The 25,244-nt window shown below is 42.6% G+C and overlaps 2 protein-coding genes across 7 annotated transcripts in view; both read right to left on the bottom strand.

Annotated features, from left to right (window-relative positions):
* Positions 1 to 11,584, bottom strand: part of CYP2R1 (cytochrome P450 family 2 subfamily R member 1) — a 93,566-nt gene extending 81,982 nt beyond the window's left edge. The window contains exons 1-2 of one of the 6 annotated variants that reach the window (XM_070803627.1): positions 11,313 to 11,584; positions 3,185 to 3,326 (exon numbers count right to left, since the gene is read on the bottom strand). In XM_070803627.1, the coding sequence (XP_070659728.1) occupies positions 3,185 to 3,326; positions 11,313 to 11,537 (367 nt within the window). In that variant the 5' untranslated portion in view covers positions 11,538 to 11,584. The other 5 variants (XM_019975148.2, XM_070803632.1, XM_070803629.1 and 2 more) reach the window with 5 other exon arrangements.
* Positions 11,585 to 16,672: 5,088 nt separating this feature from the next.
* LOC109568818 (calcitonin receptor-stimulating peptide 2-like) lies at positions 16,673 to 20,250 on the bottom strand. The gene is made up of 5 exons (XM_070803142.1): positions 20,158 to 20,250; positions 19,986 to 20,029; positions 19,054 to 19,148; positions 18,178 to 18,306; positions 16,673 to 17,635 (listed from the first exon to the last, which is right to left on the bottom strand). The coding sequence occupies exons 3-5, from the start codon at positions 19,137 to 19,139 to the stop codon at positions 17,473 to 17,475; spliced, it is 378 nt and encodes a 125-aa protein (XP_070659243.1). The 5' UTR covers positions 19,140 to 19,148; positions 19,986 to 20,029; positions 20,158 to 20,250; the 3' UTR covers positions 16,673 to 17,472.
* Between the last annotated feature and the right edge of the window lie 4,994 nt (positions 20,251 to 25,244).

The raw sequence follows: 25,244 nt of genomic DNA, 5'->3' as shown, positions 1-25,244 counted from the left end.
AGGTCCATGAATCAAGGCAAACTGGAATTGGTCAAACAGGATATGGTAAGAGTTAACATCGACATTTTACGAATCAATGAACTAAAATAGACTGGAATGGGTGAATTTAACTCAGATAACCATTATATCTACTACTGTGGGCAAGAATCCCCTAGAACAATGGAGTAGCCGTCACAGTCATCAAAAGAGTCCAAAATGCAGTACTTGGATGCAATCTCAAAAATTACAGAATGATTTCTGTTCATTTCCAAGGCAAACCATTCAATATCACAGCAATCCAAGTCTATGCCCCAACCAGTAATGCTGAAGAAGCTGAAGTTGAATGGTTCTATGAAGACCTACAAGACCTTCTAGAACTAACACCCCAAAAAAGTTGTCCTTTTCATTATAGGGCACTGGAATGCAAAAGTAGGAAATCAAGAAACACCTGGAGTAACAGGTAAATTTGGCTTTGGAGTACAAAATGAAGCAGGTCAAAGGCTAACAAAGTTTTGCCAAGAGAACGCACTGTCGTGGCAAACACCCTCTTCCAACAACACAGGAAAAAACTACACATGGACAGATGGTCAAAACCGAAATTAGACTGATTATATTCTTTGCAGCCAAAGATGGAGAAGCTCTATATAGTCAGCAAAAAACAAGACCAGGAGCTGACTGTGGCTCAGATCATGAACTCCTTATTGCCAAATTCAGACTTAAATTGAAGAAAGTAGGGAAAACCACTAGACCATTCAGGTATGACCTAAATCAAATCCCTTATGATTATACAGTGGAAGTGAGAAATAGATTTAAGGGATGAGATCTGATAGACAGAGTGCCTGCAGAACTATGGACAGAGGTTCGTGACGCTGTACAGGAGGCAGGGATCAAGACCATCCCCAAGAAAAAGAAATGCAAAAAAGTAAAATGGCTGTCTGAGGAGGCCTTACAAATAACTGTGAAAAGACAAGAAGCTAAAGACAAAAGAGAAAAGGAAAGATATACCCATTTGAATGCAGAGTTTCAAAGAATAGCAAGGAGAGATAAGAAAGCCTTCCTCAGTGATCAGTGGAAAGAAATAGAGGAAAACAATAGAATGGGAAAGACTAGAGATCTCTTCAAGAAAATTAGAGACACCAAGGGAACGTTTCATGCAAAGATGGGCACAATAAAGTACAGAAATGGTATGGACCTAACAGAAGCAGAAGATATTAAGAAGAGGTGGCAAGAATACACAGAAGAACCACACAAAAAAGATTTTCATTACTCAGATAACCACGATGGTGTGATCACTCACCTAGAGCCAGACATCCTAGAATGCAAAGGCAAGTGGGCCTTAGAAAGCATCACTAGGAACTAGTGGAGGTGATGGAATTCCAGTTGAGCTATTTAGAATCCTAAAAGACGATGCTGTGAAAGTGCTGCAGTCAGTATGCCAGCAAATTTGGAAAACTCAGCAGTGGCCACACAACTGGAAAAGGTCAGCTTTTATTCCAATCCAATTCTAATGGAATGTTTTTCATTCCAACTAAAGGCGATGCCAAAAAACATATATTTTATCCTAAATATTATTCTGATCATATCATTCATTTTCATAATTTCCTAAAAGGTCTTCTGTTATACTTGTGGTATAATTTCTTTGTTGGTCTAATTATTACTTAGAAGAGTATTTAAGAAGTTGGAGATTTGCTTTTTAGTTATACTATTGCTTTCAAGGTTCATCATACCCTGGCCTGATAATTCAGCCTTTTAAGTTGGTATTTTCTTTGCACAAGTTGATTGGCTTTGCAATTTAATAGTTACTTTTTATCTTCTTCATTTTAAATCTATGTATATTTTAGTCTATGTAACCAAGCTATTGCATTTTTCTTGGAAATGAAGTGTGAAGCTCTCGTTAAATTGGAAAATTTTGAAGTTCATAAAAACTCATACTATTAACTATGAAAACGGATGTATAGACATCAACATTCTATGTTAGTCTTCTGTTGCTTTCTTCTCATCCATTAACTTTCAGCCTTTCTCTCTTGTTGAATATATAATCATCTGATACTGATCAAGACTAAACCATAGAGAATACTAGTCCTTCACACATACCGTACAGTTCTTCATTTACATATCATATTAATTAGTAGTTAAGAAAGGCTGTTTCAGGGTTTATAAACTTAGAACTAAAATGATCATAAAATGTCACCAAGCACTCAAGACTAGCTTAAAACATACTTCTGATTCCAGTATGTGTGCACACATATGTATACTTGTTTCACAAAACCTGCTTGTGCTAATTCTTTAAAACATCATTTACAGTATTTATTAGAACTAGATTACAAGAGAAGAATTAGCGTGTAAAATATGAGTGTAATACAGCCTAAAAGTCCTCAAATGTTAGGTTCTAAAACTTAAATTAACTAATTAATGCTTTCCTATTAATCAGTATGAATTTCTGTCCACAATCTTCAGGCACTCTGTCTACCAGATTTAATCCCTTTAATCTATTCATCACCTCCACTATATAATCATAAGGAATTTGATATAGGTCATACCTCAATGTCTTAGCAGTTTTCCCTATTTTCTTCAATTTAAGCCTGACTACTTTTTTTCCAGTAGTCAGGTATAGATGTGAGAGTTGGGCCATAAAGAAGGCTGAGCACGGAAGAACTGATGCTTTCAAATTGTGGTGCTGGGCAAGACTCTCTGAGAGTCCCTTGGAGAGCAAGGAGATCAAACCAGTCAATCCTAAAGGAAATCAACTCCAAATATTCATTGGAAAGACTGATGCCAGGCTGAAGCTCCAATACTTTGGTCACCTGATGTGAAGAGCTGATTCACTGGAAAAGACCCTGATTCTGGGAAAGACTGAAGGCAAAAGGAGAAGGGGGCAGCAGAGGATGAGGTGGTTATGGTTAGATAGCATCACACATTCAACAGACATGAATTTTCACAAACTCCAGGAAATAATGGAGGACAGAGGAGCCTGGCGTGCTGCAGTCCACGGGGTTGCAGAGTCAGACATGACTTGTAACAGAACGGTATAAATTAATCAGTACAACAGAAACCAATCTCTACTATGTGATTGTTGTTGTTCAGTCCCTAAGTCTGTTGTTTTAAGTAAGTTGTTCAGTCACTACTATGTAATAAATTTACATAAAATAAGAACTGCGATTTATAATAGTTTAGTAAATCACTAGATAGGTGAAAACAAACATACCTCCCATTTTTGTCATCTTCATGAATAAAGGAAGACATGGTCTGTCTGCAAAAATTTCACTTTGATGAACAAGGCATTCCTTTACTACATCATAGCCATTTAGAACCACAGCTGATATACCTCCAAGATCCAAACTGAAGATCTTTGAGAAGAAAAGAAAAACATTTAAATGGAAAAATATATTGAGAAATATAACCAGAGAAATCTACATGTACTAAGTCCAGCTCTCTCAGTATTTGTTATTTCTTGAAAATACTGGCATTTATTACCAAGTTGACTGTTTAGAGTACCTATCAAGCACAATGATTTCATTACACATTCAATGACTGAAGACATAATCTTGTAAATGCTGTAATGCAAACAGTACCAGATTGAGGAGGTCTGGGTTATACTTTAAGCTTTGCCATTAAACAGATATAGGTCACTGGATAGAACCCTTAATGTTTTTGGGCTTCGGGGCTGCTATAGAAAATCAAGAAATACTTGAGTTATACGCGCTTTTAAAATTCATTCCAACTCAAAACAGTCAATGATCTCTCAGAACCTCTGTTTATTTCCAAGAAAAATTGAGGAGGTGACTCCATCTATATATCATTTATTATTCTAGGTTTAGGTAGGGGAGGGGATTGTCGAAGGCCCAAGAGACTTGAAACTGAAGACAACTTTTGTTGGGGCCTGGGATATGTAATCCCAAAATATGCCTCAATGGCACATTAATTATTTTGAATTAAAAGTTAATGAAGAAATGGCCAACACAAAAAGGATACTCTAGGGAGTTCGCTTGTGGCCTACTGGTTAGGTCTTGGAACTGCCATTGCTGTGGCCTGGGTGTGATCCCTGGCAGGGAACTGAGATCCTGCAAGCCAAAATAAAAATAAATAAAAATGAGGGACACCTCTCTCTTTTTATCTCCCTGAAAGTAGGAAATAAATCTCTCATGTGAAAGGTGTACTCTCTGCATATGGAGGTTGTTGTGCTGGTGTTAGTTGCTCAGTCATGTCCCAGCTCTTTATGGCCCCACAGACTGTAGCCCACCAGGCTCCTTTGTCCATGGAATTCTCCAGGCAAGAATACTGGAGTGGGTTGCCATTTTCTTCTCCAGGGATCTTCCCGACCCAGGGATTGAACCTGGGTCTCCTGCATTGCAGGCAGATTCTTTACCACCTGAGCCACCAGGGAAGCCCTCAGTTCAGTTCAGTTCAGTCGCTCAGTCGTGTCTGACTCTTTGTGACCCCACGAATCGCAGCACGCCAGGCCTCCCTATCCATCACCAACTCCCGGAGTTCACTCAGACTCACGTCCATTGAGTCAGTGATGCCATCCAGCCATCTCATCCTCTGTCATCCCCTTCTCCTCCTGCCCCCAATTCCCCCAAGCATCAGAGTCTTTTCCAATGAGTCAACTCTTCGCATGAGGTGGCCAAAGTACTGGAGTTTCAGCTTTAGCATCATTCCTTCCAAAGAAATCTCAGGGTTGATCTCCTTCAGAATGGACTGGTTGGATCTCCTTGCAGTCCAAGGGACTCTCAAGAGTCTTCTCCAACACCACACTTCAAAAGCATCAATTCTTCGGCACTCAGCCTTCTTCACAGTCCAACTCTCAAATCCATACATGACCACAGGAAAAACCATAGACTAGACAAACCTTTCTTGGCAAAGTAATGTCTCTGCTTTTGAATATGCTATCTAGGTTGGTCATAACTTTCCTTCCAAGGAGTAAGCATCTTTTAATTTCATGGCTGCAGTCACCATCTGCAGTGATTTTGGAGCCCCCAAAAATAAAGTTTGACACTGTTTCCACTGTTTCCCCATCTATTTCCCATGAAGTGATGGGACCAGATGCCATGATCTTCGTTTTCTCAATGTGGAGCTTTAAGCCAACTTTTTCACCCTCCACTTTCACTTTCATCGCCCTAGGACTCCTTATTGCCGATTACCAAAGACAGGGAATTTGGGGCTGAGAAGCATTTTTTAAACAAATCTTGTTATTTCTTTAATTTACTGCCCAATCACAAGACCTGTTTAGATTCTTCACTAATTGGGCACCCAAAACCAAAGTTTTTCTTGTCCTGTCAATTCTTTGCAAATTTATTGGTTCTTTATCTAAAAAATATAAAATCTGCCTGCTTTCGTCATTTCCTCCATCCCATTTCTACGAGACCTCCATGCGCATGAATTCTAATGTGTTTCTTTCTCTCCTGTTACTCTGTCTTGTGTCAATTCTATTCTTAGTCCAGCCATAAGAACTCAAGAGGGGCAGAGGGGAAAATTTCCCCTTCCTCAACAAAACATACTGAAACTCACTGGTTTATTTATTTAGGCCCCTGAATGCCATGAAGTTAACAGAGGGCCCTAAGGGTATCTGACCTTGGAGTATAGGCATTTGCCACTTTGGTATAGGTGGCTGCCTCTGAGCTAAAAGATGGAATATCCATCCTGTTCCTTGTTGTAGTTTCTCACATGCTTCACTACAGGTTCCCTTAAAATGTCATACCTCCGGTACTCTATTCTAGTTAGCCCCACATAGGGGCCTAATCCAGTGAAGGAACAGTGCTACCTTATCAGTGAGATGCAATGATTGCTTAACCTCATCCTCTCAGGCACTGGCTGAGAACTTAAAAAAAAAAAAAAAATTTGGCCATATAGCACTGTTCATCGCTGTGTACAGGGCTCTTTGCTGCAGCATCCAGGCTTTCTCCTGTTGCAGTAGTTATCCTGCAGTATCTTAGTTCCCCAACCAGGGATCAAACCCATGTCCCCTGCATTGGAAAGCGGATTCTCAATCCCTGGACCACCATGGAAGTCCCTAGCTGAAGGTTTTTGAGTGCCAAAAATACTGAGTCAAGCCTCATTTTTGTGCAAACAGGCAGAATGGATTTTGGCCATGATTCACACAATTTTGGGGGGGTGGGATGCAGGCTTAGCAGAGAACTGAAGTTCAACAGAAGTATTTACAGAAGAAAAAGTGATAAAGACCTCCAAGTAGCAACAGAATCAACAAACTGAGCAAAAGAGTTTTTGGCACAAGGATGTACCCTGCTAACGGAGCAGAAGGTACACCCGGAACTTTGGGGAAGAGTCGTGGACTGACTGCCATAAGCAATGGTATGTCAATAGCGGCAGTGTGAGAGTTTCAGTACAAAGGAAGTGATTATCAGCTGAGCAAAGGAGGGGCTCTTTTCAGTTTGCAAAGCAGTAAGGGGATGGTCTTAAAGTCTTTTCCCAGAAGCATAATTTTAAGTAAATACAAAGAAAAAATCCTCCTCCTGTGTGCCTCCTCAACTTTCAGCACTCAATACTTACAACACCAGATGTGTGATTTTCCATATATCACGTAATTCTGGGACACCAGGTAGATGTCCTAAACTATATTCAGGTCCCAAACTGCCCATGGTGTTTGTTGTTTTGGATTTTTTTTTTCTTTTAGCCACACTATACAGCATGCTGGATCATAGTTCCCTGATTACAGATTGAATCTGCACCCTCTGCAGAGGAAGTACAGATTCTTCACCCCTGGACAGCCAGGGAAGTCCTGAGCTGGCCATGTTGACTCCATTTTTCACCCAAGCCCCACATCACTTCTCAGCCGTCATGATGTTTCAACTTAACAATACAGACAAAATATGACAGTTTCTTACCAGCTTCATCACTAATCTTTCATTTAGTGTAATCTTCATCACTCTAATCTTTCATTTCTCCTCTATATGATCTCAATTGCCTCTTGTCTCTTTACAGGTGACTCTCAACATGGCATATTTCTGCTTCAAGGCCTTAGTACTTGTTCCCTTGGCCTGGAATGTTCTTCCCCTAGATATTCCCATAGCCTGCTACTTCACTTCCTTGCAGTATTTTCTCAGATGCCTTTTTTGCAGTGAGGCCTGCTCTAACCCATTAAAATTTCACCCCCTAGTATTCTTCATCTTCCTTACCCTAATTTAGTTATTTTATATTTTATACTCTAACATGTTATATACTTACTGTGTTTACATTGTTCCTGTCCTGCTCACTGCCTCCCTTCCATCACTATAATATAAACCACACAAGAGCAGGGATTTCCACTTGTTTTGTTCATTGCTAAATCTCCACAATTAGGATAGTACATAGCATATGCTAACAACTGATAAATATATGTTGAATTAAAGAAAAGTGGTGGAGAAACACATTTAAGCATATTTTACAACACTATAGACTAAGTGCTAATAACAGAGGAATGTAAAAAGTCCTTTGATAAAAACTGGTAATTGCCATATACTTTTCAACATTTGCTTGGGCTGTATTCTCATTTGGAATGCCCCCCTTGACTGCCATACTGTCCAAACCACCAAGTCTTTAGGGACCAACCACCATGAAGCCTTTCTTGGTGCATTCTCTTTTTCCCTTGAACCACCACAGCACATGCTTAAAAGCTCCCATGGCACTTAATTCAATACTACCAAAGGTGGCGCTAATGGAAAAGAACCTGCCTGCCAATGCAGGAGACACAGGTTCACTCCCTGGGTCAGGAAGATCCCCTGGAGTAGGAAATGGCAACCCACTCCAGTATTTTTCCCTGGTAAATGCCATGGACAGAGGAGTCTGGTGGGTTACAATGGGTTACAGACAAAGAGTGAGACACGACTGAAGCAACATAGCACTGGCACAAAAAACCAGAAGCATTATATGAATGCTTATCTTCTGCTTGTTGGCTAAATTATAAACTCTTTTGATTCAGTGATTTCATCCCTTTCATCTTCGAACACTCCATAAAATCTCATTCAATGCCTTGCATAAATCTCAATAAATGCTTACTGTATAAATAAATTATAGGTTGTCAACTCCACTTGCCTCAAAGTAATTACTTTATTATCCTTATGTGCATTACCTGAAAATAATCTGTTAAAACCCCTCATACTAGTTTTGCTAGCTAGGGAATGCTTCTGAAATCTGGGTTAAGATTAGTCACTGCAGAAGCTTACACATTCAGGATGGATCTCTAAGGTAATGTTAAGTCTCAGTGTGGTACACTTCTATATAAGAATGTCTTTAAAATGACTGTATAAGACTTGAAGACTGGCTGTCTTCCTTTCAAGAATTACGAAGGAGAATTGAATTCACAGACTTCATAAAAGTAGTTGTCACTTGAAGTGATTGTCACTTCTCATAAGCAATTTTAAAGTCCATGACTTTCTCTGAGCACACATCTCCAGATCATCATGAAACATAGTAGAAAAATAAGATTCTATTTATAAGACATATAAACTTTCCACAACCTTCTAGAAGTATAGAAGATAATAGTTTCCTTCCGCTTCCAAGAAAAGTATAGTACATTAAAAACTCAAACCAACTCTGAGACTTTGTCATAATTGGAAAATATCTCTAAGACAATGAGAGACCTGTAGGGGTGTTTCACAACTAAGATAAAGAACAATCAGATTAAAGGGTTAATACTTTAGGTGGTTTTCAACTTAAGTCTAAAATAGACTTATTCAAACAATGTCTACTCTTCAATGCATACATCCTTTCAATTTCTGCATTTTCTTCTCCCTCCACTCTTGGATATAATAACACAGTTAGTCCTATTTGATTTTACCACCTTAAGTAAAAAGACCACTTTGTAAAGATCCAAAGTGGAAATGAAAGTTGCTCAGTTGTGTCCGACTCTTTGCAACCCGATGGACAATACTGTCCATGGAACCCTTCAGGCCAGAATATTGCAGTGGGTAGCCTTTCCCTTCTCCAGGAGATCTTCCCAACCCAGGGATCGAACCCAGGTCTCCCACGTTGCAGGCAGATTCTTTACCTGTTGAGTCACAAGGGAAGCCCAAGAACACTGGATTGGGTAGCCTATCCCTTCTCCAGGGGATCTTCCTGACCCAGGAATCGAACCGAGGTCTCCTGCATTGCAGGCGGATTCTTTACCAACTAAGCTATCAGGAAAGCCTGTAAAGATCCATGGCTGCCTTAAATAGTTGTACTAGCAAAAAAACTGGTAATTCGTGCCACAAATCCATTAAACCAGAGCTACCTATCCCAAGATGACAATCTTCCAACACATTCATATATTCTATTGTTTATCATCAGATGGGATAGGGGTTCCCCAGAAAGAAAGAACCAGGAATGGCTTTCTTAAGAGAAGTCATTTTCTGCCTAAGCCATCTGGGGATCTAAGCCTGAGTACGATACTTGCCCTTGTACAAGGTCTCAGTAATTAATCTTAAGGGAATAAAAGAACAAATGATTTATCATGCAAAACAAGTAACAATAGCAAAGATAATGCATCAGCTGTAAAAAAAATCCCAGTTCTCTTTAAATGGTAAACATTAGCCTGAAGTGTTCAACCACCACATCAACTAGAACCTAAGAAATGTTGACCTTTTTTGAAAGAGGACTCAACCTCTGGTCTTGTTCTTTCACATCTTCTGATTTCTCTGTAATACTGATGATACTTCATACCAACACACCAGAAATCAAATACATTTGATGAAAACCATGCAAATACACTCACGAACTGGAGGATGGAAAATAAAATCTAAGAATTATATATATTTGCTTTAAGTCCAGCCTTCCTATAGTGATAGAGACCATTAGTGAACTGCAGAAACTTCGAATAATTCTTGTAAAAACTGGTTTAAATATGAATGTAACCCCAAACCTGAATGCCACAACTGCCCAACAGTCCTGTTTTTTCACAACACACACAATTTGTGGTTGATCATTAATGCTTCTCTCTCACTGGACTGTAACTACCTAAAATCAGGCTGTGACTGCTGTCAACTACTTCCAATTGGCACTTGCCATCTACCTCTACATCAAGTGCTGTTGCACCTGCTGACCTTCACTATGCCCTGAAGGCAGTCAGGATGGAGACCAGGAAGGAGGCACTCCATTCCAAAAAACTGGCAGAACAGGTCTTCAGATAGGTTGCTATTTTCAGGAGCTGAATTTATGAACCCAATTCTAACATCTCTTCATTTCTAGAAAAGCACTCAATTCATTCATGGTGACATCCTCTCCTCACAACTACTAAAACCTTCTGCAAAAATATGTGCCCAGATTACATGAACAACCCCTTCACCAAAGTCACATAAATATCGGCCTTACCCCATTGCCTCTGGAACAGCTTCTCAGAGCTATCTGAGGTGCTGTCTCCCAGGCTGCAGTCCTCATTTTGCCCCCAAATAAAATTTAACTCCCAACTCTCACATCAGGCATTTTTTTATGTTGACACTGCCTTCTTCACCTCTTCATCACAGAACCTATCAGAGTCTGGCTAGTAGCTTCCTATAAAGGAAAGGATTTAAAACAAATCAACTGAGCTGGGTCAAGGCGTTTTCTGGAAACTTCTGCCTCCTCCACGTTAGAACACTCTTCCCAAGGCAAGCTAGGACTCTGGCCTTTCTCTTGCTTTTGGCAGCTGTGCAGCAACCCTACAAGTCACTCAGCAGGTCTGCGCCAAAATTTCCCCCGCCGAAAAAAAGTACTAGAAGACCTGCCCTGGAGAGGTCACACTGCAAGGGAGGCTCCGTGTTTGCTGCGAGGGCGCTCCTATCTCCAGGTAGACAGCACAGCAGTGGGACACCGCACTGATTTCACTCATTAATTCATTCGCTCTTTCACAGTCCTTCACCTGCGCTCCTCCTCACAGCAGACGCCTAGACCAGCCGTTCTCAAATGCAAATACCCAAAGACCTCCTATTAACCATTAACTCAACCCTGAAAATCCCCAGAAGCCGTAAGGGGACGCTAACCTACGCGCGCGGCGTGAGGTTCCGTGAACCCGAGAAGCCGGGCGCGTGGAACGAACGTTGAAGTCGGCGCCTGTGACGCCCGACGGGGCGTCCGGCGCGGGTCCAGGGTCCCACTGCACATGCGCGGGAGCGGCACCTCTTCGCCCTCGCGGGCGGGAGAATCCCGCCCAGATTCCGCGGGCGTCGGTGTGGGCGGGGCTCACGGATGGGCAGGGCTCTCCTTTCCCCAGCCCCCGGCAGTGGCGCCGCCTGAGGACCTTGTCCCTTGGCACAGGAAGCGGGCTTGCTCCCACGCTGCGCGCACACGGAGCAGGGTCCCGACAACTGGCAACCACGAGCATCGGACTCCCACCCCCATCCCCTACCCCGGGGAGGAAGGCGCGGGCCCTCCGTCGGCTGTACCTCGCCGTACACCTGGCTCTGTTTTTTCATGTAGACATGGGGGAGTTCGGCCGAGGCGGCCAGTGAGTAGATGTTGCCGATAAATGGCAGCCCCGACGGTCCCGGGGGGAAGCCCGACGGCCGTCTCTGCTTCAGCAGCTGGCGGACCCCCAGGGCGAAGAGAAGCAGGAAGAAGACCCCGCCGAGGGCTGCCGCGAACGCCTCGGCGCTGTGAGGCTCCCACATGGCCTGGGGCGGGGGCTGCAAACCCGCGCTGCCCTAGGACCCGGGGAGAGCTCCAACCCCACCGCATCCTATTGGTCCATTACCCCCGAGGTCCCGCCCCATTTCTATGGCCATTGGCTGGCTGAGCGTAGGGCCCTCGGGTTTGTTACTGCTGGCTTTGTTCTGGTATGGGAGGGTGTGCAGCCCTTTTGATTTATGCGCGGCTCACTGGAGCAGGCGGATCCAACGTCCCTGGCAGCCAGCCCTTTCTGTGGCTATCCTTTTAAGAACCAGGTCTGCTTGTATCTGACCAGACAACTGGAGATTATCAACGCTGTTGTCTTTAGCAGAAGCTGATACTCTTCAGAGTTTCTATTAAAGAATTGACCTATCAATATAAAAAGAAAGTAATCTCAAGATTTGGCCTTTTTTAATTTATCCTTTTGTCCTTACGTTATAAGGTGTTTTTACATGTGATTCCCTTATGAATTGTGGTTACATGATATTTAGGCAACCTGAGTGAATTACATATGTTTTCACAGCTTTCTGATCATCCCCAACTGGTTACTATTTGGCCGTCACAGAAGGCTGTCTGGTCTACAGTTGTCCAGGGATAGTGCTTACTGTTCAAACTTTTTGCTTCCAGGTACCTAAAATTAAGCAACTGATTAACTACTTGGAAAATTCTGTTTGCTATTTCTGCTTCTATTCCTGTTTTGTATTGGGAGTTCCTTGCAACACAGGACTTGCTGGCCACGAGACACTTGTAACAGCTGCCCTTTGTGACTGAGCAGTAGCAGGAATGTTATGGTCCTTGTTAGCTTAAGGCTTATTCATACTGCAGATATTATTTAAGTATCTTCCATGTAGTAGTATGCAAAGCAATGGAGATGATATGTGAAAAGAAAACCACTACCCTCCTAGAACTTACATTCTTGTGAAAGGGAAAAGTAGTAAACACATTAGTAAAGTAATTGTAGATAATAATAAGCAGACAAAATGAAAATGTGTTATAGAAAGTGCTTGGGCATGGGAAAATCCTTTATCAGGTGAGAGATGTCAAGAAGTCTCTTTAAGATGACATTTGAACTTAGATCAAATGATAAGATGTGTTAGTTTCCTACTGTTGCTGTAACAAATTACTAGAGTGCCTTAAAACCACAAATTTATTGTCTTACAGATTTTTGTCCTCAGAAGTCCAAAGTGGGTCTTAGAGGCCAAAAGTTAGGTGTTTGTATGCCTGCATTCCTTCTAGAAGCTCTATGGAAGAATTAGTTTCCTTGCCTTTTTCAAATTTTAGGGGATACGCACATTTCTTAAGGCATGTTCCCTTTCCTTCATCTTCAAAGGCAGCACATTGGATCTCAATGACCCTTCTGCCCCCTTCTCTGCCTGCCTCTTCTACTTAGGACCTGAATAATCCAGGATAATCTCCACTTCTCAACGGACAGATGTTTATCAACCCAGGGATCGAACCTGGGTCTCCCACACTGCAGGCAGACTCTTTACCCTCTAAGCCACCTGGGAAGCCCTTATCAACCTTAATTCCATTTTATTGCTCCATGACGTGAAACCTAACATACTCTGGTTCTGGGAATTAGGATGTGGATATATTGGAGGTGAGGGGTAGGGATGGAGGGGCACTCAGGGGAAGAGATATGGGGAAAATACTCCAAAGAAGGAATGCCAAGAGCAAAGGCCCCCATCTGCTAAGCAAGCCTTGTCCTCTGAGAGTGTTTCTAGTCTCTCTATATCTCTGATGCAAGAACACTGAAGGGGAAGCTAGGTAGTTCGTTAGCCTTAAGTTTTCCTTTTTAACTGTTTTGAGCTTACTATCTGGTAAATGGACTTCTCCAGTGTCCTGTATGTTTCACAGGATCTCCAGCCACAGAATATCTACCTACTGCCTATTACAAATGCCTAATATATTACCTTTAGGGATTCCTTAAAATTCTTATTAATCAATAACTTTCTAGTAAAATGGAAAAAATAATATGTTAGGTGACCATTCTAAACTTAGTCCTCAGTGTCTAACCAAAGGTCGGTGGAAATGGCCCAGGGAGGATATTGGCATTGCAGGTGGAGCACAGTGATGCAGAAGCACCAGGAATGGAGTCATATCACCTACTGGATGTCTGAGGTCAGCCCTTGCCTGCTTTCCCCAACATCATCCCGCTTGTGTTGTCTGGCTGGCCACAGCTGTTAGGCAGTATGGTGCTTGGTTCAGGAGTGGCCCCCTTCCATCATTTATTTTCAAAAAGGATTAATTTTCACTCCCCAAATATTCTCCCTTTCACATAAAGTAAGGAGCATTTCTCCTTTGGCATTTTCCCCCTGCCTACGTTAGCAGAGGAGAGCTGAAGCCTTGACGGCAGCCTGACTCACTAACAGCACTGATGAGATGCCTCATCCCCACCCCCACTGCCCCTTGGGGACACTGTGTGGGAGGTCGTCACGACTCACTTAGAGTCTCTCAGAACACAGATCCTTCCTGTCATCGTTTACTGTGTTCTCTCAGCACTCAGCGAAGAGAAAGCCCTCTCTTTGTCCCCCCTCCCTGCATTTGCTCCTACAGTGAGAGAAAACAACCAATATTATGTTTGTCTCTGGACTTTATCAGGACAGGGATGTTTGGTAGAACAGGAAATGAAGTATTTCACTGTTTCACGGCAGAGATCCCTTCTTCAGTATGCAGGGCTGAATGGCTGCCTGAAGAATGTGAAAACCCTGTACATGGCTCTGCTGTTTCTATGTGCAGACAGGTAATGGTTTTAAAGAGTGTCTGTGCTCCAGCGGAAGCCTCTTTTTTGAACTCGGAAGCCTCCCTCCAGGACACATTCTGAAGGTTCCCTGTCAGTTCTTGGATGCCTGCTCCCATGGTCTGAGCCCTGGGTGCCCACCCAACAGCCCTTCCCCCAGCCTACAGTGATGCAATCAGCACAAGGGGCCTTGTTGGCACATTTCATTATGTACACTCACAGTTGTGTTTCATCCGAATGGAAGGGAGGAAGAGTTGAAGCCTAAGGCAAAAAAAAAAAAAAAAAATCAATACCGATGTTGGCTCATTAAAAACTTGGTATCTTGTTCATCATGAATTTTTTCTGCATTTTTATTTCAAAGTGTTAACATTAAAATATCACCTTGATTACTAAGCTTTTTGGTGCCCCCTTAATTTGCTCCCAAGGGGAATACCTCACATACCTCACCAGAGTCTCAGCCCTGGAAGGGTACCTAAGTGATGATTTTGTTAACAAAGTGTTATGTAGGATGGGTTTGTGCACTTGAATTTCGTTGATGCTCCTAGGAGTCAGGCAGTGAGGTAAAGCTGGTAAAGTGTGGCACTTCTGCATGGGATTTGAGGAAGCTTATGAAAGCCTCCCTTAAACCACTAAAAAAAAGTTCCCACCATGCCTGAAGTTCAGTCTTTACTATTTAATTTGTATGAGTTAAACATCCCCCCAAACAGCTTAAATTGGAAAATGCAGACCCCAATGGCAGGAGAGTAAAGTGTTTAAAAAAAAAAAAAGTTCTTAAAAGTGCGCTTATATGTGAATGTGTTTATTTTCGCTTTTTTTTTTTTTTTTTTTTTTTTAGAGTCAGGACAGAATGGGAGGTGAGAGGACACTGATCTGTTGGAGTTGTCAGCATGGTCATGTTGATGGTGGTGGGTGTGAGGATTTAAGAAACTGATAAGGAAAAAAGTAGTTTTCAGTGAGAAACTTCTTTCCTTTCACAATTTTTCCGAAGGCTGTAGACAGGTCACACTTCATTCGGGAGTCATTTATGCCATTTCCTAGGAATGCTCAGCCAACCACCCTCTGCCACAGCCTCTCCTACAGCACCCTACTGGGCCATTTTCTAATCTGGACGACTTCTCTTCCCTCCTTCATGTTTAAAGAGATTAGAAGTCTAAAGTGGATGGACAAACACTTAGTGACCATCTTGCTGAAAACCCTCTTCCAAACATGGTATCTGAGACTCAGTGGAAATGTAATTCTCTATCCAAGGTAATGCAAGGCAGCACCAGTGGAACCAGAAATCTGGGCTCTAGACTTGGCACATGTTTCTTCAGTCATTCATCACAGAATTATTAAGCACCTCCTAGACTAAATGCTGGAGATGTAATGGTGAGCAAAACTAGCTATGGTCCTCACTTTCATGGTATTTACAGTCTATTGGGGAATGTGTACATAAATCAAATAATCACAAATAGATGTATCATTACAAATAGTTAAGTTTTCTGATGTAAAGAAATAGTATTATTAGCCTGTATAACACAGGAAGTGTAATCAGTGGAGGTCAGAATTTGCTGTCTGGGGCACGGGACTAGCTCATAGCCAGGGACTTGTATTCCCCACAGTCATACTGACTGCAAAGTTTACTGAAATTCTTCTCAAGCAACTGGGCTTCTATGGAACTTTGAGTGCCAAGTAGGAAGAGTAAGGAACTAGAACACGACAAGTCCATTCTTTAAATCTGTGAACCTCGCTCAGAGAGTCACTTAAGTCCTAATTTGAAGCCTTTTTACTCTTGCTTTGCAAAAGATCTTGATAAATATTCTTAGACTGTGCTTCTAAAAAGAGTTAACTTTGAAGAAGCAAAATAAACAGTAGGTTAAACTGAACATGCTTATTAAAGAAGATTGGGCTTCCCAGGTGCCTCAGTGGTGCAGGTTTGATCCCTGGGTTGGGAGGATCCCCTGGGATAGGAAATGGCAACCCACTCTAGTATTCTTACCTGGAGAATTCCATGGACAGAGCAGCCTGGCAGGCTACAGTCCATGGGATTGCAAGGAGTCAGACACGACTGAGCATACACACACACATTAAAGAATATTAAAGTTATTTTAAGGACATTCTAACTTTAGAGCACAAGGGAAATGTAGTGTATTTTGGCTAAGTTTGTTTTAAACTAAGGGTTTGGTTGCCATTTAATAAACATTGTCAGATATATTATCACTAAAAAAATCTCACAATCAAAATACTTCTAAGGACAAAATATGTCTGTGAAGACTAAGTTAGTTTGAATTCATAATGGATGTAATACCTCTTGGCAAAGTTGGCTGACAGGGCCCTAATTTTCTGCCAGATAAGCCGATGAGACATGAATCATATTTACTGAACATAGAATCAAATATTTAAAAGATGCACACTAGATAACTGCAAATGATTTTATTTTGCATTTAGCTTCAGTTTACTTCAAGGAAAAGAACATTTTCAACATCAAGCATGCATACATGCGGGTCTTCCATGCTATTTTTTCTGCAAGTTTCTTTCATTGCAAATTACAAGAATAGAGTTCAGCTGCTAACAGGTAGCTAGTATTGTTGCCTTCAAGTTAAATGGGGAAACAGGCTTATAGAGGGTTTGGCCCATGGTGACATAGTAGAGGACACAGTATTTGAACCCAAGTCTATCTCTGAATCCAGATGACATTGTAGGGAATATTCTCAAAGGGTCGGGTCTTTGCCTTTCAAACTCAAAAACTAGAATAATCACAATTATAACTGCAAGGAGCAGTTTTTGTTTGTATGCTTGCTTTTTCTGCACCATGGTGTGGCATGTTGCAGTGAGGGATCTTAAGCATGTGGGATCTTAGTTCCCCAACCAGGGCCCGAACGTTTGCCCCCTGTAGTGGAAGTGTGCAGTCTTAACTACTGGATCACCAGAGAAGTCTGGAACAGTGTTTTGAAATGAATAGGATCTATGTTTCCCGGCAGATGATCTCAGTATCACCAGGAGACACTGGAAAACAAATGAACCCAAGTTAGAGGGATTTCAGATATTGAGACTCTCTGTTCTGTATCTAGACACTGGGCTCAGCAACTCTGCTGTGGATTTTTTTAAGGTACGGGCCAAGAGAGGGTTAGAATGTGGCATGCATGTCTGTAATACCCAGCCACCAGCTGTGCCATTTGAAGTACTGGGCTGGTCACCTTCTTCCTGGAGTTATTTCACTACTTGGTTCTGAAGATCCCTGTGGTGCCGGCCAAAGGCTTTGGAGCCACGTTGGTGGACATGATGTTCCTCTTAATCTTGCTCCCAGATTTGCCCAGGAAGCCTGCCATCTTACGGGTCATGCCAGTGGCGGCATTACTGGTTCTCTCCTGGGCAATGATGCTGATTTGTAGGATGGAGAAAAATGAAAAGATCTGTCAGTGAGAGGTTGAGAGCAGGTGCTGCCCCATGGGACCATCAGTGGAAAATTACTACTCTGAGAGGCACCAGTGAACCTTAAATGTTTCTGCTAAATACGATCATCACAGTAGAAAAGCCTAGAGCATTAGGGAAAATACTACAATCACTCCCTGTAGACATTTCCAGGGGTATCATAAAACAAAGGGGGTTTGGGTCACTGGTCTTAGAACATAGATCTGTAACAGCCATCTTTTCTGTGTAAATTAAAAATCATCCAAGGCTTATGAGATGAGAGAGACACTTATGGCACTATCCCAATCTCAATTTTTTTTTTTTTTTGGCCAACATGTGAGATCAACATGTGGCCAACTCGTGAGTTCCCCACCCAGGGATCAAACTGGGACCCCCTGCATCAGAAGCACAGACCACCAAGGAAGTCCCCCAATCTCATGTTTAAGGATATGTCTTCCTGGTATGCCAATGGAGAAGGTAAGCCATGTTCTGAGAGGGATACACAGATTTACCCGAAGTCCTCAGTTTCATACTCCAGCTCACTGGCCTTCTGCACATAATATTTCACCATTGTGGCCAGTAGGAAGTACGATTCCTCCTCAGTGAGTGTAGCTGGTACAAGGCCATTTTTCCAGACCGACCTGGGGAGGAGAAACAAGAGCAACAGGTGCTCCGAGTCCCTGAAAGTCCTCATTCTAGGATAAGCAATGAAGTTTCTTGGATTCTGGGACTTCCCCTACAGATGTGACTAAACCAGCTCTCAATGGACAGGGCGTAGGCCATTGTTCATCCAAAATTGCTGCTTCACCAGGATTTAGGATCTGGTGTGACCTAGAGAAGTGGCTTGGTCCAAGTGGATCATATAGACTTGTGAAAGGTGATGGTTAGATTTTCAGGAATTTTATGAGCTTAGTATAAAATATAGCCATTATTAATTATTTAAATCTGAAAATGGTTTCACTTTAATGTAATTTGAATGAAGGTGAGAAATTAGATAAAATATATATCAGATTTTATATATCAGATTTAATAACATTTATTGGCAAAGCAATTAGCAAATTAGGATGCAATTCATTGCACAAATTATGGTTAAACTAGTAACTAGGTTTCCTAAAGATAAAAATGTCTGGTAAAAATCAACAAAAGAATGCTATGAGGTTCACAGTATATGAAATTTGCAAGGAATATAATGTATCATATGTCTATAAACTGTGTGCTATACATCTTTATCTCATAAAAAATTTATGATAAACGTATCTACATGTTTACATTCATACATTACCACCCCCTCATAAGAGCCAGATTCAGCACAGCACAATTGAGAACATAGAATTGTATAATTCCAGGGGCTGTGGGAAGTGACAGGGCTCCAGGCAGGGCTGTCTTACCTGAATGGTGCTGCCTGGAGCATGCCTGCCTGGTGGATGATCAGCATGCTGAGGACCAGGAAGAGGGGCAGCTTCGAGAACCCCATGATACCTCTCTGCAAGAAAAGAATGTCACCACCTGTAGCAGGTCTAAATTCCGTGAGCCCACAGACCTGGGCTCTGCTCCTGCCTATGCCTCTAACTCCCAGTTGTCCTGGTTTCAGGCTGGTCATTTCACTCCCTTTCACCATCATATGCGCAATAGCTAAGTGAACCACTAGATGATCCAGTAAGCCTGTAGAATGCTTGGTTTAGCAAAGAAAACTGGCAGGAAATTGGGTGAAAAGATGTTGGTCTATAGGTCCCTACCAACACCGTACACACTTAGGACACACTGGGAGTACCTGTGACCACCAGTTTCCTGCTTGTACAACCCAGAACTGTCCTGCTGGTGTGGGACTTTTACTACACATGGTGGGGGAAGGAAGTTCCCAAGGACAAATTTCTGCTGTTGGAATCCCCAAGAAACTGAAAGACCAAATTCCAATGCTCAGCTGTTCACATTGATAAATATGACCAGTAAGAATCAATCTGGAAGTCTCAAATTGGGACCCAGGACTTAAACTGGCAAAAAAAAAAAAAAAAAAAAAAAAATTCCCAGAACCCACAAATGAGGGCTTCTGTTTAATAGCTACCTGTCCCTGTTTCCCACCTGCCTGCACTGTCCTGGATTTGAAACGCATTTCCCTTGGTCCACTAGACATAAAATGTGACCCATGACAGCACTGGCTTCATAAAGGTACTCCTGCATCAGGATCAGCCTGCAGTGCCCTGGGGAGCTTCAGCATCCCAGACTGACCTAAGTACATGAGCCGCGAGAAAGAGACTGGAGCCAGCCTGGGCATGAGGAGAGTGAAGAAGGGAGTTTGCAAACTGAGACCATTCAGGGTTACCTGTGGAAGGAGCCTTGCAGAGTAACGCAGTGTGTCGAAGAGACCTGGACAGCAATGGACAGAGCCGTTGAGACAAGAGGAGATCCGCTAAGAAAAAGTACTGGAGAGAGAGAGGGAAGCAAGGGGAGAAAGAGAAACAGAATCCCAGCTAAGCAGGAATGTCCGGGCTTACCTGATAGCCGGCACCAGGTGGCTGGGAGCAGAGGAAGGAGCAGCAGCAGTAGCTTTGGCGGTGGGCAATGGCACTCTGGCAGAAGTGGTGGAGACACTTGAATGCCTCTGAAACCTCCCAGCGCGAGCAGCTGCTTTTATTCCCGCTGCTCTGGGTCTAGGGGGGGTTCCAGGAGCTCCAGGCAACCAATGAGGGGAAGGATGTGAGCCCCAGGAGGATTATGTCACCACTTGCATCCAGAACATGGAGCATCCAGAAGTACCATCCCACTTGTATTTGCACTGAGGTCATTGATGGCGGGGGTAGGAAGGGGACACAGAGTGGGGTTGGTGAGGACAAATGAAAAACACAGGAAAAGTAAGTTGGAATTTGAGGACAATTTGACGTCACGGTTAATTTTACCTGTTCGGTTTCAAAGGTTTTGAACAGCCACGCATCCCACTCCATTCCTAGTTCTGTAGGGTAGAATCCAACATTACAGGGAATCCTGAATCCCCTTGATTTGACCATAGACCCCTGTCCAAGAGCACTTCAGGGTTAATGCGCAGCAGAGTTGATGATTCTGTGCCCAAGCAGGGAGTCAGATTCAGGCAGCAGGAAGCGTGCGTAGGAGAGCAGGGCACCTGGAGATAAAGCCGTGGAAGTCTAGGAACTTTGACAGATTTCAGCTCTGTTCCAGCTGTAACTTTGCCAGGTAATAAGATTGCAGGCTAGAAACTAGTAAAGTCTCAACATACTTATCTCTGAAATGGGAATCATATTCCAGTCTTGAAGGAATGCTATCATTACTAACCATGTACCTGTTCTCCACCCAGTTAGGGATCTAGAAGAAGTTCATAGAAGATTCTGTGAGATCACGATACATTTTCCCAATCAACACCCTCCGCGGCTACCTGGAGTCATGCTGGGTGGTCCTTCATTGGTTAAGGAGGGGCTGGATGCCCCGCTGAGCATGAGCAGGGAAGTGCAAGGCTTAGATGCCTCCCAGCTTCCAAGCGGACCTCTAGACCCACGCCTCCTCCCCCACCATTCATGACCTAATGCTCACCCTCCTTTCCCAACCATTTGCCCAGCTGCCCGCTGCGGTTTACCAAGATGTTCCAGTGACCTGTGATGGTAGCCCAGCACTCTAATCTACTGCAATTCAGTCCTCTGCTAGAAAGCCCGCCAAGATTGATGGTGCTGAAGAGTCCGGCGGAGTGTAATCCCGTGCTGGCTTCTGTCTACTCTTACACACTCACAAAACTCAGTACTGACTCCAAACGGGTGAGCGCTCCCTAACCACAGGCACTCACAAAATGACACTGGTGCACCGGGGCATCCAGGTGATGTTCACAGTCCGGCAGCAAGCGTGCAGCACGCAGGAGCAGAATTACGCCCTACTTCCATGACTCTCTGGAATAAACGTGTTCTCTAAAACCCGATTGCCCAGTACCTCGACCCTCCTACACCCTGGCCAACAGGTTTCTGGATCTCTCTGTTGGAGTGACTGCTCTAAGCCTTCCAGGAAGGTCCGAGGTCCTGGCTTGTCCTTAGCAGGTAGAACGCAGAGAAAGACGCTTCTCCCTGTACACAGGATCGCTGGGTCTGAGCGCACAGTCCGTGATCCACACAGCCTGTAGAGACCTCCAGCGCGGCAAGAACTGCAGCGGCATTGCGGAGCGGGGGAGCTGGGGGTGGGGCACAGATCCCAGGAGAAATGATTCTAGCTGAAACGAGACATGAGTGACCGAGTGACAGGTTCACACCCAGACCTCAGTGTCAAGAAATCTCAGTGTTCCATTCGACACGCCTGCCTCGCGGCACATCTCTTCCATTTCAGGTTCGTGGTCTCACGGCTCAGAACGTGAACCTCGAAGCTGCTCTTATCCCAGTTTTCTGCTTTTTAAGCCCAGGAGTGGCATCAATTCAAGGGAATAAAATCTTGGGGCGGGGAAACTGGGTGTCTGATATCGACTCTCTTCAGACCGGGCGGCAAGGGACGCGGAGATCGGAGTAACTAGAGGGAAGTGCGCAAGTCCAAGTCTATAAGGAAAGCTGAGCACCGAAGAACTGATGCTCTTGAACTGTGGTGTTGGAGAAGACTCTTAAGAGTCCTTTGGATGGTAAGGAGATCAAACCAGTTAATCCTAAAGGAAATCAGTCCTGAATATTCATTGGAAGGACTGATGCTGAAGCTGAAACTGCAATATTTTGGGCATCTGATGTGAAGAACTGACTCCTTTGAAAAGACCCCGATGCTGGCAAAGATTGAAGGCGGGAGGAAAAGGGGATGACAGAGAATGAGATGGTTGGGTGGCACCACTGACTCAATGGACATGAGTTTGAGTAAGCTCCGGGAGTTGGTGATGGACAGGGAAGGCTGGTGTGCTGCAGTCCATGGGGTCACAAAGAATCAGACATGACTGAGCAACTGAACAGAACTGTTATTTCCTACTCCCCGGGATTTTCCTGACCCAGGGATTGAAGCTGCCTCTCTTGTGTCTCCCGCATTGGCAGGCGGATTCTTTACCATTAGTGCCACCTGTGGCTCAGACATAAAGAATTGGCCTGGCATGCTGGAGACCCAGGTTTGATCCCTGGGTCATGAAGATCCCCTGGAGAAACGAATGGCAACTCATTCCATTATTCTTGCCTGGAAAATTCCATGGACAGAGGAGCCTGGCGGGCTGTGGTGCACATGGTCTCACAGTCAGACATGACTGAGCAATAACACTTTCACTTAACTTTTCAGCACCACCTGGGAAGCCAGTGGCATGACTTGCAGGGTCTTAATTCCCCACTCTTACCCTTTGAAACAAAAGTAGTCTTTGTTTTGTGGAGTCTGAACCACTGGACTGCCAGAGAATTCCCTTGGGTTTTCTATTTCTTTTTGATTTAATTTTGGTAGGTTTTATGTTTCTAGGAATTTGTCCATTTCACCTAGGTTATCCAATTTTTTGGCATGTGGTTTTTCACAATAAAATTTCATTTTTTAAATTTGTATCAAATTGGTAGTAATGTCCCTCTATCATTTCTGATTAAGTAATATGAGTCTTCTCTTTTTTAATTAGTCTACTAGGTAAAACATTGTCAATTTTGTTAATGTTTTTGAAGAACCAGTTATGGATTCTTTGATTTTTCTCTACTGTTTTTTCTCCCTCTATTTCATTTACCCTGCTCTCTGGTGGCTCTGATAAAGAATCTGCCTGCAAAGTGGGAGACCCTGGGTTGGGAAGATTCCCTGGAGAAGGGGATGGCAACCTACTCTAGTATTCTTGCCTGGAGAATCCCATGGCTAGAGGAGCTTGGTGTTCTACAGTCCATGGAGTCACAGAGTTGGACTCAACTGAGTGAAAAACCCTTATCCTTACAGTCTTTATTACTTCCTTTTTTCTGATGTCTTTGCATTTAATTTGTTCTTTGTTTCTTAGTTTCTTAGGTTGTTAAGTTAGAATGTTGATTTGAAATCTTTCTTGTTTTTTAATTAAGCATTTGAGGCTATAATTTCCTCTTTAGCATTGCTTTCATAGCATCCTATAACTTTTAGTATGTTGTATTCTTCATTTTCATTCATCTATAAATATTTGCTAGCTTCTCTTATGATATCTTCTTTCATATCAAAGCATGATTTCACTTTCACAAATTTGTGAACTTTTTTTTTTTTACATGATGGAATATACAAAAAGGAAAATTTTTTTGCTGGCTGCAGTCTTGATGGTGTTGAAGACTTACTGTGGAACCTAATCCTCATGTTTCAAGTCATACTTTTCCACACATATGAACTCAATATTGTCTCCAAACACGTGCCTACTCCTAAACCACAGGCACAGGCAAAATTACACTGGCACACAGAGGGATCCATGTGGCATTCACTCTCAGTTGCACCCTGAATGATTATGACCCACATCTATGAAGCCTGCACTCACTCTCAAGAATAAGCATGCTGTATAACACCCAGTTATGCAGCATCTCCACCCTCCTATCTGCCCAACATGTTTCTGGATCTCTCTGTTTGAAATACTACTCTAAGGCCTCCTGGGAGGTCTGAGGTCCTGACTTGCTGTCCTTGGTAGGTGGAGTGCAGAAAAAGATGCCTCTCATTATCTTCAAATTAAAAAGGTTACACCTAGGGACTTAGTGGTTCCAGAGTTTAAAAATCCACCTTGTAACGCAGGGGAGGCAGGTTTGATCCCTGATCAAGGGAACTAAGATCCCATATGCTGTGGAGCAACTATGCCTGAGTCCTGCAACTACAGAGTCAACGCATCTTAAGGAAAGATTCTGTATGATGCAACCAAGATCCGGCACAGCCAAATAAATGAATATTTTAAAAAATAAGAGTAAAAAAAAGGTGACTCCTAAAGGCTTATGCCTTTTATTCTTTAAATTGAAGTATAGTTGATTTATAATACTATATTAGTTTCAGGCATACAGCATAGTGATTCAGTTTTTTTTTTTTTCCCTGATTGTATTCCATTATATGTTATTACAGGATATAATTACAGGGTATAATTCCTTGTGCTATACAGAAAATCCTGTTTCTTTTCTATTTTACATAGTTTTTATCTGTTACTCCTAATTTGTCCCTCTCTAATTCCCTCTCCCTTTCAGTAACCATAAACTTGTTTTCTACGTGCGTTTGCTTCTGTTTTGTATACAGATTCATTTGTATTATATTTTAGATTTCACATATAAGGGATATCATGTAATATTTGTCTTTCTCTGACTCTTTTCACTATGCATAATATTTTTTACAGTCATCCATGTCGTTGCCAATGACAAAATTTCCTTCTCTTTTTTTGCTGAGTAATAATCCATTGTATATATGTGCCACATCTTAAGTCAGTCATCTGATGGGAACTTTGGTTGTTTTCAGGTCTTGGCTGCTGTAAATAGTGCTGCTATGAACACTGGGATGCATGTGTCTTTTAAAATTTTTAGCTTGTTTCTGATGGCTTTTCTTTCTTTCTTTTTTTTTTTTTATTGAAGTGTAGTTGACTTACAAAGTTTTATTAATTTCAGGTGTACAGCAAAGTGATTTAGTTATATATATATATATTCTTTCAGATTCTTTTCATTATAGGTTATTATAAGATATTGAATAT

This window comes from Bos indicus, chromosome 15 (genome assembly GCF_029378745.1).
Source record: "Bos indicus isolate NIAB-ARS_2022 breed Sahiwal x Tharparkar chromosome 15, NIAB-ARS_B.indTharparkar_mat_pri_1.0, whole genome shotgun sequence".
In the NCBI taxonomy this organism is placed as follows: Eukaryota; Metazoa; Chordata; class Mammalia; order Artiodactyla; family Bovidae; genus Bos; species Bos indicus.
Note: the sequence above shows the minus strand (reverse complement) of the source record. Positions and strands in the feature narration are given on the sequence as shown.

Coding starts and splice junctions, on each gene's coding strand:
- LOC109568818 (XM_070803142.1), bottom strand. CDS start 19,139: ATGGGGTTCTCGAAGCTGCCCCTCTTCCTGGTCCTCAGCATGCTGATC. Junction 18,307..19,053: donor CTCCAGGCAGCACCATTCAG/GTAAGACAGCCC, acceptor TCTCCTCCCCAG/GTCGGTCTGGAAAAATGGCC. Junction 17,636..18,177: donor TATGAAACTGAGGACTTCGG/GTAAATCTGTGT, acceptor CCTACAAATCAG/CATCATTGCCCAGGAGAGAA.